Genomic DNA, 14,415 nt, shown 5'->3' with positions numbered 1-14,415 from the left:
AAGGACTTACCAAGCGATGGAAACTCTGCGTCTTGTCAAATCTCATTTAAATTAAAATTATGGTTTACCTAAAACCAGTGCATTCATATTCAGTTCCACATGACTAGAATGACTAAAACGTCATTGTTTTATCTTAAAATGCAGTGCAAATGAGAGCAACATGAAAAGTTCGTTTGCTGAACGGGTTAAAAACTGCTGAACAGTCAAGGCATGACAGGGCGAATTACAAGAGAAGAAAAAAGTTGCGGTTTCATTATGGAACAGACCCTTTAACTTTTCTCTGTGTCTCTTCTATGTACTTAACAGAAGTTTTAGAGTTAAAAGCGATGAGGAGGAGGAAGGCGAGGCGGCGAGAGACTGAAGTAAGTTGTGGAATGGATTTCAGAGACTGCCGTGGACCGATGGGGTTAAAATTACGTCATCGCATTAACCTAAATGTCATTTGAGCAGAACTTGGGGGAAGCAAAACGTTAAAGGTTTTCTTCAACGGTATATCACCTTGCCAAACCATCTCTACCACATGGTGACATGATAATCTCTAGATATTAACATAATACACATTTTAATCACAGTGTTTCTACAGTTCTCCTGGTTTAAGAGAAGCATGCTGCCAGACATGAGGCATTTTGTGTGTGTGTGTGTGTGTGTGTGTGTGTGTGTGTTACATTTCCCCCCCATAGCACTGTAAACTGTTGTATTTAACTGAAAAACCGTATGGAGGAAAGAAAACATCAATAGAAGCTAAAAACAAAATTCACATATTCTCACTCAGTATCCATAACCAAACCAACCATATGCAAATCATCATCATCTTTAAAACTGCTCTTTATATGACTGGATGGATGCAAGCACTGTGTATCAAGTTCATTGATTTTTTTTTAATGCATGTAGCATTCAGGGTAAAACATGAGACAATGAACAATCAAGCACCACATAAGCATTATTAAAAATTGCTATGGTCAGTTATGAATTAAATAGTTTGATTATTGTCAGATAGGCAATAAATAATAAAAGAAAAATTAAAACAAAAGTTGTATACGATCAAAATACTACAGTAAAAACAAACAAAGAAAAAGTTCTGTGTTTTACAATGTCAAAAAATGGTTTACCTTGCACACAATCATTGGGGACGGAGGACAAAGTCAGTATGTAATGGTAGTAATAGATTATTGTTCTGCAATGCAGAAATGAGTCACCTATTGACTCACTCCTCAGAGGAAGAGAGCACAGATCAATACATAACAGTGCAGCTCCATCTAATGAAGGAATAAGACCCAGAAAATTGTAGATGGTAATACAGTGTGAAGTAAAGAGTTGTAAAAAAAAGAAATAAACTAAGAGAGGGTATGAAGAAGAGATTGAAAGCAACAGTAACCCAAAGCAGCTGCAAAAAAAAAAAAATGTAAAAGAGAAAATGAGGCTCAGAAATGTAGTTACTGTCCCTTTAAATTGGATGGACCTGTAAAAGCACATTTTGATAGTGTTAATAACAATATGGCCTTCTCTGGACGTCACATGCTCCCATTAATGGCCGACAGTCTTATCACACATTTTCCTGAATTTATCCTGAAATGCATTCCAAAGGAAATGTATTTACTCAAACTTGTTCCCTCTCTTTGTCCCCATTTGCCGTAAACCAATTGAATAAATTATGGAATGGAAGAAGAATGAGGTCATCTAGGTTCGGACTTGAAATTTGCCAGCCTTGGTCATGTATTTGATGCCTTTGAAAGGTTTGTACTTCTCGCCATACATGTCCAACCTATTTACTTTCAGACCTGTTGGGTGAAAAAAAGCCGAAAGCAAACATGTCAGTTGTGTTTCTGAATCAAAACAGCTCCATCTCCTGGCCACATAATAAAATTACCATGAATGTTCTCAAGTGCTCGTTCATACAGAATTGTGCTTTATTACATTCCTTGTGGGAGATTAAAGGAACAATTTACTGCCTGATGCTCAACTGTGAAAATTACTCTGTTCACCTTTATTTTAAACAGAAGAAAATCTATATTATATTTGAATGCAATACATTTTATATCCTATGTGGAAAATTCTACAATGCATAATTGATGCACAATAAAGAAATGTGAACTGAAAGTCTATGCATATTTTTTTTAAACATGTAATTCATAACTATTGCTGCTTTAAAACAACTAGTACGGCTGAAATGCTTTCAATAGTGTATCATATATATGGTTTTTTGATATTTTATCTTATAAGACAATCTTAATAATGTGTTGGGTCACAACTTCCTATGTAAAATCTGAAGAAAAATCAGACAAGAAACCACTAATCTATAGTACCTGAAATGGCCAGCTGTTGAATCTTTAACTGGATGTTGATTGTTGGGTTTTCATCAGGTTTGGAGGCTCCAGCCTGTAGACTCATAGATCCTTTTAAACTGGGCAATTTCTGCGGGTTTATCTTACCCACATCCCATGACAAAAGCTGCAAAAACAGTTGACTGAATCATTAATATACAGCTACCACCAGTTAAACATTCATATAAACTAAGTCACAAGATCTATGCGTGTGCTAACAGCATCATATTATATTTAGCTGTGCGTTTAGGGGGAGAAAAAAAAGAGACCATATCTGGTAAATTATTATGACCTGCTATTTATTCATTTAACTTTTGTCATCATTGGACTTATTATTATTAGTTGATCACAGAGAACTTTTTAGCTTTACATGTGAAAATGCAAGGAGAAAAATATCACTTTTGACATTTAAAAGCCTATGTAACAAATAAAAAAAATCCAATCAAGTCTGTTCTCAGTTGAACATCAGAACCACGATCACAGAAAACAATCAAAGCTTATTTACCTTGGTGACGGGATCAAAAGTGTAGGTGCCCTGTGAGGGGTTGAGGTTGGCGTTGAGGACGCCACGGGGCAGCTGACTGCTCACCAGGACAGATTCCACCGCCTTACCCATAGTCTGCTTTGGGCCGAGGGTGAGCTCAAAACGACCCTGAGAACTGCCCTCTCTGAAGCTGATGTTATGCTTTACATACACTGGGATGGCCACCAGGCTGAAGAACACAACAATAAAGCATTCACAGTTATAACGGTCCATTATATTGCAAAAAAAAAGCATTTTTTTTGCATTAATATACTGATCAAAAGTGACATTAAAAGACAAAAAACTGCTCTTGAACTTTCTATTCATTAAAACATTGATAATAATGAGAAGTGTTTATTCAGCACTAAATCAACATTTAACAATGACTTCTGAAGGATCATGTGACACTGAAGACTGAAGTAATGATACTGAAAATTCACCTTAATCACAAGAATACATTACATTTTAAGATAAACTGAAATAGAAATTATTTTAAATGGCAATTAAATTACCCAATATATCGGTTTTTATTGTATTTTATCAAATAAATCCTCGATGAGCATAAGAAACTTTCAAACACATTCTTTCTTTTCTTTTTTTTATTCTTACAGACCCCCGACCTATAATTATAATTATAAAACAGAATAACATTTCTAATATTAGTAAGGGACTCTACTGTGAATATCTAAAAGGGACAATCTAATCCTGACGTTGGGAGGTTCTCACTTCTGAGAGCTGACGTGGTAGGACAGGAGGCGGAAGTTGCCGTCTGGTGGGATGAAGGATAGGATTCGCTCGGCTTCCCAGCGCTTGAACCGAACACAGGGGTGGAAGCTGACATCATCCAGGAGTCGAGGGTTCTACAGAATGAAAGATGTAGAAATAAAATGTCAAGAAGAAAATGTCAAAATGTGGGTTAGTATGCATAGAATATAGTACAAACTTGCACTTCAAAGTCCAGTTGGTAATTTGTCCCTCATTGCATAAATGCAAATTCTGCTAAATGCATAAACGTAGAAATGCAAAAAAAAAAAAAAAAAAAAAATGTAATAGCCATTTTGAAACTTAAAGAGATCAGCCCAAGAAATCTTACAAGCAAAACATTACAGAGTGCACCTTTAAATGTATCTTATACGGATCCCACAGCCAACTGAACAGTTTTTCAGCTGTGGGCCTGCAAATCTGTCATTTTATTATTAGTTATATACTATTCATTAGTACTGCAAATTAGCTTTTATTTGTTTTTCAGTTTATATCTTAACTTTGGTTAATTTTTTTTATTTTTTTGTTATGTGCTTTTTTACATTTTTATTATTTACTTTATATTTCGAATTATAATAAAAAAAGAAAATTAGTTTTTTAATTTTAGTACTTGAATGAAAATGAAAAAACAAAAAAAAGCCATCTTGGCAACTAACTTCAAATAAGTTTATGTTTTTCCATATAATGTTTATTATATTTTATTTTATTTCCGCTTCATTTCAATTAACAAACTTAAATTGTAATAGCTTTAGTTACAAATAGCAACAATGGTGTGAACAGGGTATTTTTACAATTCAAACACATCCTAAAACTTTGACTGCTTGTGAAGCTGATGCATTCAGGACAAGTTATTCAGGACTTCAAAAAGTTCAACAAAACATCCTTTTATTTAGAAAAATGTCTGCAAATGGTGATTTACCATAAATGACAAGGTGAGATCAGGCATTCCTGTAAGTTTCACACAGGCATCTATCACTCCTTGAATCTCTGCAGTGATAGTTGATCCTTGGTTGGGAGGGGGTATAAACATTTATAAATGAAGTACTGATTCATATGTTTTACAGCAAAGACATCTGCAGTTTATGGTTGCATCTGTAAGTTATTAACATATATATATATATAAAAAATCTACCTGATTTGTCAATGATAGCATCGATTTCTTCAATCACGTCAAAATAAGCTTCATTGTTGGTATATTTGACACCTGTGCGCCGCCACGGTACAACGGACAGCTGACCCGTAGGAAGCTGCTCACCAACGTTAGTACTCCCTGAGTGCAGACAACAAAACAGATTTAATTATTATCACGGATTCAAAAGCTGACCGATATTTAATACACGACCAAATAGCACAGAATACCTGTGATGGTGTTGACCACTGTGCGCAGGATGGTGGGAGGTTTAATGAGCTCTTTTAGGATGTTTGATTCGGTGGCCAGTGGGAAGCCATTATCCAGCATCTCCTCCAGCAGCTCATAGACCACAACAACATTGTCTTTAATAGCTGCTTCTGTGCAAACCCCAAAATAGTCCTGGAAAGAAAAAACATAACGCGATAATTTAACATATTCAAAAAAAATAATAATGCTTTGAAATGGTAGCCTTTAATGTAATGTAATTTATAGTAAATTCAGTAAAATATTTGATAAAACAGATCAGTAGTTCACGACAGTGGAAAAACACCATGCTCATACTACAGTTTTTTATCAAATATAATATTAAAGCTGCTAAAGTTTCCATCTTTTTCTTTAATTAAAGCAGTGGTGGCTGAAACTGAATGACCGAGGCCACCATATCACTATCACCAATCATAAAGTATCAGACTCCTCAAACCTGAAACGTGTCCACCACACGATGGAGGAACTCGATGACAAACAGAGGAGGCACTTCGCTCTGTATGACGGCCACGAAGTAGATGCGGTGGCGGAGCACGTTAATGAGGTAGTGATGGGGGGTCGAGATCACCGGAGGAACGTTCTCCGGTTCCGTGGCGCGTTCCAGGGCCTCGAAAAAGTAATCGCAGACGGATCGGCTGACCACACTCTTCCAGTGCTTCTCCAGAAAGATGTCCCCCGATGCGTTAACCAGGAAAAGGCTGTGTATCATCTTGGCAGCTGGAAAGACAAAGTCAAATGAGTCGTTCAGGCAATAACAGAACAGCAACCTGTCAGTATCCTCACGGGTAACGAAACCGATAGGCCTCTGAGCTCATTCGTTATTCGAGAACCCTATCTGGTTACCGGACAGAAGAATAGTTTTGTTTTTAAGAGCAGCCGGCACGGATGAAGGGACAGGAACGGGATGGTTTGGCTGTAAGCAGGGTCACATCATCACCATCACGTTAATATTTTCTCCTCCCCACTCTCGCATCACAGGACTGTCTTGTGACCAGCTACGGATTAAAACAGGTTCATTCATTCCGCATTTTCATCTGTCGTTTCTTTTTCTGTGGGCGTAAAGTGAATGTTCACACTGTAAAGATAAATAAATACTCACGATCTGTTTTTTTGTTTTTTTTTCCGCCACTTCTCAGGATTTATTTATTAGACGGAATCAGAAATGTCGCTTCCTGCTCCGTTATTTTGAGACGACAAAATGAATGATTGTCATTCGCTCTAACCAATCACGGGCAACATCTATCGCTTGTACACGCCCACTCCATATTTACTCGGTAGCGATAGGACTTTAATACTCGAAGTTCATTGGACAGTGGCCAATCAACGTCACTGTACAGTGTTGTTTTATTGGCTCAAGGTAACGTCTCCTCTGACAATGGTCGTTGCTCTTATGTCATGCTGAATTATATTTAGTTCAACCAGAGCCCGTCTACGGAGAGCCTTCCCACTCCCTAATAAGTCTTTTGTACCGAATTTTGTTTGCAGTTCCGCCAGAGTTCCACTGGGGCGATCGCCATGAGTGCAAAATGAATGGGGTCTATGGGGCTAGACGACTAAATTTCTCCCTTTCGCACGATTGCCGTTGAGAAATCTCAGATCTGATTGTAGGTTTTGCAAGTTCAACATGGGTTATAGGTCGAAAGTTGAATGAACGAGTACTTATGCCCTTTCGATTTCTTACAGGTTGAGTTCTTTTACTGTCTATGGTTGTTGCCCATAACACGCTAGCATTCTGCTAATGAACGCTGATTGGTCAGCTGCCCCTGCCACGCAAAGATTTTACTCCCTCTCTTGGTCAGTGAGAAGGACTGATTACGAACAGAGATACCGCTTGATGGCATCCGAATCAGAGGGATCAGAATGTTAAGGCGGACTTTTTCGCCCAATTTTTCTTTTCTTTTACAAATTGACTGAAGGATTGCCGTAAAGCAGTATCTCTGGTCGTACGATGTGAATGAAGTCATTTACATTTTAAAAAAGACTTTTAAAGCAAATAAGTGACTCTAAAAAATCTAACACCCAGCAATGTGTAATTTCTTTGCATCTCCTTTCGAATACAACATTCAAATTACTAGACAAAAATTTATATCTTGAGAAAAGTGGATTTTGAGCGGTACACCGCCATTGACCTCCATTCATTCTGCACTCGTCCTGTGAGCGCCCTCACGTGGAATCAGAGTGGAACTGCAACCAGTTCAGAAGCCGGTAGTGTAGTGAGAGTGAAACTTCTCGCCATATTAGACATTCTCTGGTTCAACCCATAAAAAACTGCCGTATGTGTCCTTTATGCGTTAATCAGAGTCAAGCTGACACCAACTTATATCTCCCATTACAGACATTTTCTTTGCATAAAGAAAAACATTGAAGATGTTGGTCTCCACGAAGTTGCTTTTTTTGTCCTGTCCCATTCCAGAATATATTTTGTTGCCACTTGCCATATATTATATAAATGAATTACATATATTAACCCTTTTGTATTTGTTCTCTATGTAGATAATTTATATGCTAAAATATATATATATTTTTTTTTGTCAAAAGACTTGAAGTTGTGTCTCCAGGTTATACACCAACTATTATCGATATTACGCTCACTTGTTAAAATAACATAAAGTTTAGGTATTCTCCAATTTAAAAATCTGTTTGACAACAATAAGTACCATATTTCAATGCTTTTTTCAGCTATTAAACTTAAATAAGAGATCATTTACAAGACCCCCATGACTAAATCAGGGGCATTGTAAAGATTAGCCCGTTTTCAAAATGTGAACAAATGCCACGATCCAAAGGAAGCTCACAGGGTCAATTAAAGGGGGGGTGAAATGCTCATTTTCACTCAATATCCTGTTAATCTTGAGTACCTATAGAGTAGTACTGCATCTTTCATAACTCCAAAAAGTATTTCGTTTTATTATATTCATAAGAGAAAGATAGTCTGTACCGATTTTTCCCGGAAAAACACGAGCGCCTGGAGGCGTGTGGGCGGAGCTAAAGAATCACAAGCGCCAGTAGGCTTTTGCGTTGAGAGCGTTTGGAAGCTGTGACAGCTGTGAAGGCTGAAACTGAACGAGAGCAGCAGCAGCAACGACTCGCTCCGAGCGGGGCTCGAACCCGGGTCTCCGATGGGAGGCGGACGCACTAACAAGGAGGCAGATATATTTTAAGCAGTTTTACTCACCGCCTGCGGTTCCAACACACGATCGTGACCCTTTTTCGTTGGGATTGCATCTTCCATAAGAAATAAACGATACGCTAATCCGTTGTCAAACTGGGCTTTGTTTGTAAAACAAGCATTTTAGAAATGCAGGGAACAAACACAAACACTTGCTCCGATCAAACTCCGTTGATGCGCTGTAAAAATAAACTCCATCCACTGGTCCCTTAATGCTGTTTTTTCTTTGGTAATCTGTGGAGGGTTGTCTTGCCCTGGCAACCAAAAACACACTCCTTTTTTGACATTTCGCTCTGATCAGTGATTGTCTGTGCACAGCCTCTCTCTGCTCTGCTATACGCGCTCTTCCGGCAAACGTGCCCTCAGGACCCATATAAGGAAATTCCGCTCCATCTAACGTCACACAGAGCCATACTCGAAAAAAACTTTCCGAAACTTGTGACAAACAGGAAGGAGTATTTTTAGAACAGAAATACTCCTTCAAACCTTTAAGTGTAAAAAACTGTTGGAAAACAGTGGAAAGTTAGTTTAGTTAGCATATACAACAATTTAAATGTTTATCAGATGTCTAGAAAAGTCTCTTCAGTTAAACTGTTCAGTTTAAAAGATGTCCTGTTCATACACTGGCTTTGATATAATAGAGTGGAATGACTTTTAGGAGAGAATTTTTTTTATTTGAAAATACACATTACTTTAGAGATTTTTCAAGAAATGCAATAACAAGTGAAATGGCTCAACATAATTTATTTTTGTTTCATGTTAAAATGTACAGAGTTCTTTGAAAGTACTTGCTAAGAAAAAAAAGAAAGAAACGAATAAATGGAAATACATACAAGGACAAAACAGAGAGGAGTGGAAGGTGGACGCTTCCGACCATCACCGAGCGCCCCAGCTTGGCTCGCTCTCTTTCTCCGGGCTACCAGGCTCTCAGCTTACAACTCACCATGTACAATTACAAAGTATACGAAAAGGTAAGCAATATAAACAGACAGAAATATACTGAGCTCATTTTTACATGCCTCATAGATGTAAGGAAGTTGTCTTATACACGCACAATAACCAAGAAAAAAAAAATAACGCTAAGTGACCTTTAGATATCTGTTTTTTCCTTTTGATTTAAAATAGCATTAATATACTACACAAAGATAGAAAACTCTAGAGATGAGATGGAATGGAAAGGTTAAAGGCATCTTAAATTCACTAAAAGTGAGTTGTATTTTTTTTTTTTAGTTTTGAATTTCTTAATAATATTACCCCAAGAGTTGAGCTAAAAAATATGCAGTTTTTTTTTTTTCCTGAAACAGAAGTGAAAAAAATGACAGTACCAATATCCATGTCAGAATTTCGTTTTTTTTATATTTTAGAAAAAACATTTTCTCTACAATAAGTCTTCTAAAGTCAAAAAGAGTCAGCTTGTCATAAAAGAAAGCTGCCCAGTCTGATAAAATTCAGAAAAACAAAAGCGCACAAATAATACATTAAATGTCAGGTCTTTGAGAAAGATTCCTCATATTGACAATGAATACTGGAACATTAAGAAATTCTCTGCCCAATGTCCTAAAACAGTAACCATCTTAGGACATCATGCACTTTAACCTTTATCCCGGGTATGTTCATTTGTCCATGTGTGCATTGCAGACACAGATCTACTTATTTGTACAACTCCCTCTCGTGGCTAACAGCTAACATCACTACCGCATGATCAGCTGGAGGACGAGCAGCGCTACTTACTGGTGCCACAGTAAGGCCTACTTTATTAGGCATCATTGGATGAGCACAGTTGCAGTGCTAACTGCTCTGCAGATGTGCTCCTGTGTGGTTAAACCCTTTTTACCCACCACATTACGTGGACGCTGCACTTTGTAGTATGGATTTAAATACCTCCCCTCTATTGACTGCGGTGCCCTCTAGTGGCATCTGTGGAGTGTTCATGAAAGTGTGAGTACTTGATTTCGAGTCTGTGCTGTGAACCAGGCAGTACCAGAATATTTACATTAACTAGTTTCAAAGGACTTTTGCTTAGTCCAGGTTTAGTCTATGAATGCATGGTCATTACTATCAAACATCCATTTGGGCTCTTACAACTGTTATGTTTGGATATTCACGATTCCATACTGGGAAGACAGATTTACAGTTACCTCGGACGCCTTGTGTGTCCAAACTAGAAGTGCCTCCATGTAAGCTCTCAAGTAGCTACAGAGCTCTGTGCGAGTGAATGTGTTCATGAGTGAGTGTTTGAGTGAGTGAGCGTGAATCACTTTGTCCAGAACAGCCACACACATAAAGCATGAGAAAGTCAGACTGAAACACAAGCATTTCAACAGTCAATGAAAAAAAAGAGAACATATTAAAAATAAAGTAAATAATAATAATATTATAATAAAAAAAAAGAACAAAATAGTCCATCTACAATTATTTTGTCTCTATTTAGGTAAGGCTTCCTATGTCAATTGAACGATTGTGTGCATGATTTAATGTATGTTCAATAACAACGTAAATGTATTTGTTTCTCAGTTTAAAAAGTTAGGTCCACTTCCCCTTTAGCTGCTTTGATGCTTCTCCCTTTCTGTCTCACGGATGGAGTGGCAGACATTTCGGTGGACCAACCCGTGTTGGTACAACCAAGGCAGACAGGGTCTGTGGGAGTGTGACACCTGCCACAATAAAGGTTCATAAAATTATCTCCCGTGATCAGACCATCATCATCATCATCATCTCCCCAGCTCCGTCAGCTCAGGCAGCTGGGAAATGAACCTAAAAGGAATAGAGCTTGACGACAACATATTTAGCAAGGAAAAGAAATCGTCGCAGTCTCTATGTCCTCCTCTTCCACCAAGCTCACTTATCTTGTTGCCTTTTTGCGCAGACTTTGGAGGGTGGATACAAATGGAAAAAGTACAGAGATGCAGAGTCCGGTGGGGAACGTCTCTCTCTGCTCATTCTCTGGTGCTCATCTGCTCATATAAGGCGACTGTTTGGGGACGCCAGCGTAGCTGTGGTGTGAGGGGCCCGTGTACATCATGTTGCCATGGTGATTGGGCTGCATAGGCTGCTGTGGGTAAGCCTGCCCTCCCATCATGCCCATTTGCATCTGCATGGGGTACTGGGCCGGCTGGTTCATATAGGGTGGGTTACTATGGTACCCACTGTTCATCATGGGCTGCGGCATGCGGTAGCCAGCTGACATGGCAGCATTGAGTGGATTCATGTTCATGGAGTTGTAGGCAGCAGGTGTGGGCATGAGGTTTGTCATCATGCCACGTTGCACCGTTAGAGTGCGTGGGGAGCCTTGCATGGTCACGCCACCAGAGCTGCGACTGTACAATTGCTGCTGGTGAGGGGAGCCCGTAGGAATTTGAGAGGCTTTGGACCGAATTGAAATGTGGCCTTTGACCGTTGCCATTTGGCCTTGCAACCGCTGTGAATGGGGAGGGGGAGGTAGTCCAATATTAGCGCCTGTCATGTTGCACTGGATCAAGGAGGAACCAAGATTCATGGAGCCAGAACTCAAATTGGGAGGTGGGGTCATAGTGGGCTGAGCCTGGGGCAACGGTGGGTGTGGGGAAGAAGCAAGCTGCGCTAAGCCTGGGTTGGAGAGTGAAACACTCGTTGCGTAAGAAGTGACTGCTGCTGAATGTGAATAAGACATGGCGTGGGGGTCCATGATGGTGTTGGTTAGCTGCTGGAGTTTGGCTAAACTGAAAGAAGCAGAGTGTTGGCCATAGCCACCAGCGCCAAAGTCCTGGCCCATGCGGTCATACAAACTCCGGCCTCCTCCACCACTGCCTGCACTTTCAGGAATCTCCATGATCATGGGCGTGGAAGCAAAACCATTTCCCATACTGCACTGCGAGAGAGCTTGTTGTTGAGGAGGAGGGGGTGGTGGAGCAGAGGGTGGAGGCTGCGGTTGAGGGTTTTGCTGTTGTTGAGTCGGTTGTGAGACCTTCTTCTGTTGCTGCTGGCTGGCACTTGGCGGCCTTTCGATGACGCAGCCTTGCGGAGACTTTATACCACAACTTGGAGTGCTGCTTGGAGGGGGAGGAGGTGGGGGAGGAGGTTGTGGGACGCTGCTGCCGCCGTTAGCACCAGGTCCAGTGGTTGGTCCTGGACCTGCTTGCTGGATAAGGCTACAGCTACCCATGGCAATCTGAGAGCCAACACCTGTGCTAGAGGATGTCAGCCCGGGAGTTGAGACGAAGGAGCAGCTGTTGCCTTGCGAAGATGAAGAAGATGTGGCTGAACTAGAGGACGACGATGACGAAGAGGAGGAAGCTGCTACCGCTGCTGCTGCGGCTGCAGACATGCCACTTCCATTACTTCCATTCCCTCCTCCGTTACCTCCACCACCCATTGTTGAGTCATAGCTGCTCGGATTGTCATAGTTTTCGGTAGTGCTTTCAATGCTGCCCAGGTCACTAAATCCACTGTCCACCACTTGTTGTGAATGATCAGAAACAGACGGCACATCCATCATGGGAGAGGTCTCCATGTTTTGCAGTGAGGGAGCTGATAGAGAGCTGGGATGCTCAGGGGTTATTTGAGTATACCCTATACCTGTTCCCCCTCCAGCTCCTGTGGGACCAGGCACTCCTGTTCCAGGGTCCATGGGACCAGGAGTCATTCCAGGACTGTTGATTGAACGGACAGACTGGTTCGGTAACGTGGGCATTGGTGGGTTGGGCATGGGACTGTGCTGGGAGGCTCCACAATCTTCCACCAGCGCTAGTGTTTCCTCCTCTCCCTCACCGTGACTGTAACTTTGGAGGGTTCGGCAGGCAGCCAGCGTCTCTTCGCAATCCTGGTAGGCTCCATGGGACTCTGAATCCTCCTCCTGGGCTTCTCCTTGTGTAAGTGACTGGACAGCCTGCACTGTTTCCAGATCCAGCTCACTATTGTGGTGATGCGTGTGTTGCTGGTGGCTCAGGTCATTTTTGAAGTCAGGATGCTGGTGTGAATGCTCAGCCCCCATCATGAGCACAGTCTTATCCTCTACGTGTAAAGGCTGTATGTCCAGTGGTTCAGAGGGCACTGCGATGTCGGTTACGGTCTCTACAGCTGCTGCAGCCGCTGCAGATTCCTCCTGCTCTCGTCGTTGCCGTTCTTCCGTATCAGCAGAGCTAGTCTTTACCTCCTGCACTTCCTCTGCATCATCCTCCTCATCCTCAGCTTCTTCCTGTTTGCTGACATAATCCCGTGGCACATTTGCCTGTATGTCTAAAAAACCCTCACTGCTCTGGGGTTCTTCTTTCACAGGGGGAGAGCGAGCAGGTGATGATGGTTCCTCTTCTTCATCCTCTTGGTCCTCCACATCATCCTCAGAATCCGGTCCCTTTCTCCTTTTAGTGCTACTGCTGTTGTCACTTTTCTCTTCAAGACGGCCATCCCCTTCATCATCAGCATCATGGTCATCACTACGCCGGCTTCCTGAGCCTGGTGTTGCTGCTGTTCTCAGATTAACCCCATTATCGCAATCTTCAACATCCCGCTCTTCGTCCTCCTCTGCATCTGCCATGTCTGTGTTAGCTCTTGGCTGAGAGACTCTGGTGCTGGAAGACTGCAACATGGTACGAGAAGGTGGACGGCTGATCTTCTCAACTGACCATGGTCTGTCTTCCTCCTCATCTTCCTCTTCTGGCTCAGACAGAGGGGGAGGTTTGGGTACAGGGGGAGGGAGGTTTCCATTTTTTGGAGGCCGACCTCGCCTTTTGGGTTTGGATGGCTCTCTAAAATCCTGAAAAAAATCATCTTCCTCTTCCGAGTCTTTCTGTTTCTCAGGGCTGAGTTCTGATGTTAAGGCTCTGGCCGTCCTTTTACAGGTTTTGTCCTCCAATGTGGAATTGTCTAGCTGCTGAGCTAATCTGCTTCTCTCAAATTCCTGTCTGGCAGCTTCCTCTTGGGCCCGCTGCAGGTAATAGCTGCGAGGTTTCCTGCCAGGCTTCATTTTTATCTTTGGGGGTGGTGGGTCCTCTGAGGATGCATCTGCCAGACTGTTGTCATTTGTCTTGCCGACTCCACTACCAGGCTTCCTGCCTGGACGCTTCTTCCAGTGGAGTGGTTTTCGACTCTTGCCCTTAGGCCAGCCTTTCTTCCTTTTTACTGGAACCTCAGGCATCTCAGATGTTGCCCCTTTTCTCTGTGTGACCTCTGAAGTTTCAGGTCTTCTCAAGACAGCAAGCGGCTTCAACACAGGAGTGGGATCTAAACAGAAAAGAGGTAACCATGATTTTTGAAAGCACACTGTTGT

General features: G+C 41.4%; 3 protein-coding genes across 5 annotated transcripts in view; all 3 read right to left on the bottom strand.

The window, feature by feature from the left end:
- The window catches only part of tet3 (tet methylcytosine dioxygenase 3), a 51,604-nt gene extending 51,353 nt beyond the window's left edge, over window positions 1-251 (bottom strand). Inside the window, exon 1 of the mRNA XM_052596889.1 lies at window positions 11-251. The gene's annotated coding sequence lies outside the window, so the exon portion shown is untranslated. The remainder of the gene's footprint in view (window positions 1-10) is intronic.
- Window positions 252-858: 607 nt separating this feature from the next.
- Window positions 859-6,240, bottom strand: ap3m2 (adaptor related protein complex 3 subunit mu 2). 2 transcript variants are annotated; one of them, XM_052596972.1, is made up of 10 exons: window positions 6,102-6,240; window positions 5,846-5,997; window positions 5,439-5,719; window positions 4,966-5,137; window positions 4,739-4,876; window positions 4,526-4,611; window positions 3,571-3,704; window positions 2,827-3,034; window positions 2,304-2,448; window positions 859-1,778 (listed from the first exon to the last, which is right to left on the bottom strand). In XM_052596972.1, exons 3-10 carry the CDS (start codon window positions 5,709-5,711, stop codon window positions 1,678-1,680), a joined length of 1,257 nt encoding a protein of 418 aa, XP_052452932.1. In that variant the 5' UTR covers window positions 5,712-5,719; window positions 5,846-5,997; window positions 6,102-6,240; the 3' UTR covers window positions 859-1,677. The 2 variants fall into 2 exon arrangements, with proteins under 2 accessions (XP_052452932.1, XP_052452933.1); XM_052596973.1 differs by lacking the exon at window positions 5,846-5,997 and having other exon boundaries at window positions 6,102-6,225.
- Window positions 6,241-8,895: 2,655 nt separating this feature from the next.
- Window positions 8,896-14,415, bottom strand: part of kat6a (K(lysine) acetyltransferase 6A) — a 32,093-nt gene continuing 26,573 nt past the window's right edge. For both annotated transcript variants that reach the window (XM_052596857.1, XM_052596867.1), the window contains exon 17: window positions 8,896-14,369. In XM_052596857.1, coding sequence (XP_052452817.1) covers window positions 11,122-14,369 — 3,248 coding nt within the window. In that variant the 3' untranslated portion in view covers window positions 8,896-11,121. The remainder of the gene's footprint in view (window positions 14,370-14,415) is intronic.

Source organism: Carassius gibelio, chromosome A5 (assembly GCF_023724105.1).
Source record: "Carassius gibelio isolate Cgi1373 ecotype wild population from Czech Republic chromosome A5, carGib1.2-hapl.c, whole genome shotgun sequence".
NCBI classification, from domain to species: domain Eukaryota; kingdom Metazoa; phylum Chordata; class Actinopteri; order Cypriniformes; family Cyprinidae; genus Carassius; species Carassius gibelio.
This window is presented reverse-complemented; position numbering and strand designations above follow the sequence as displayed.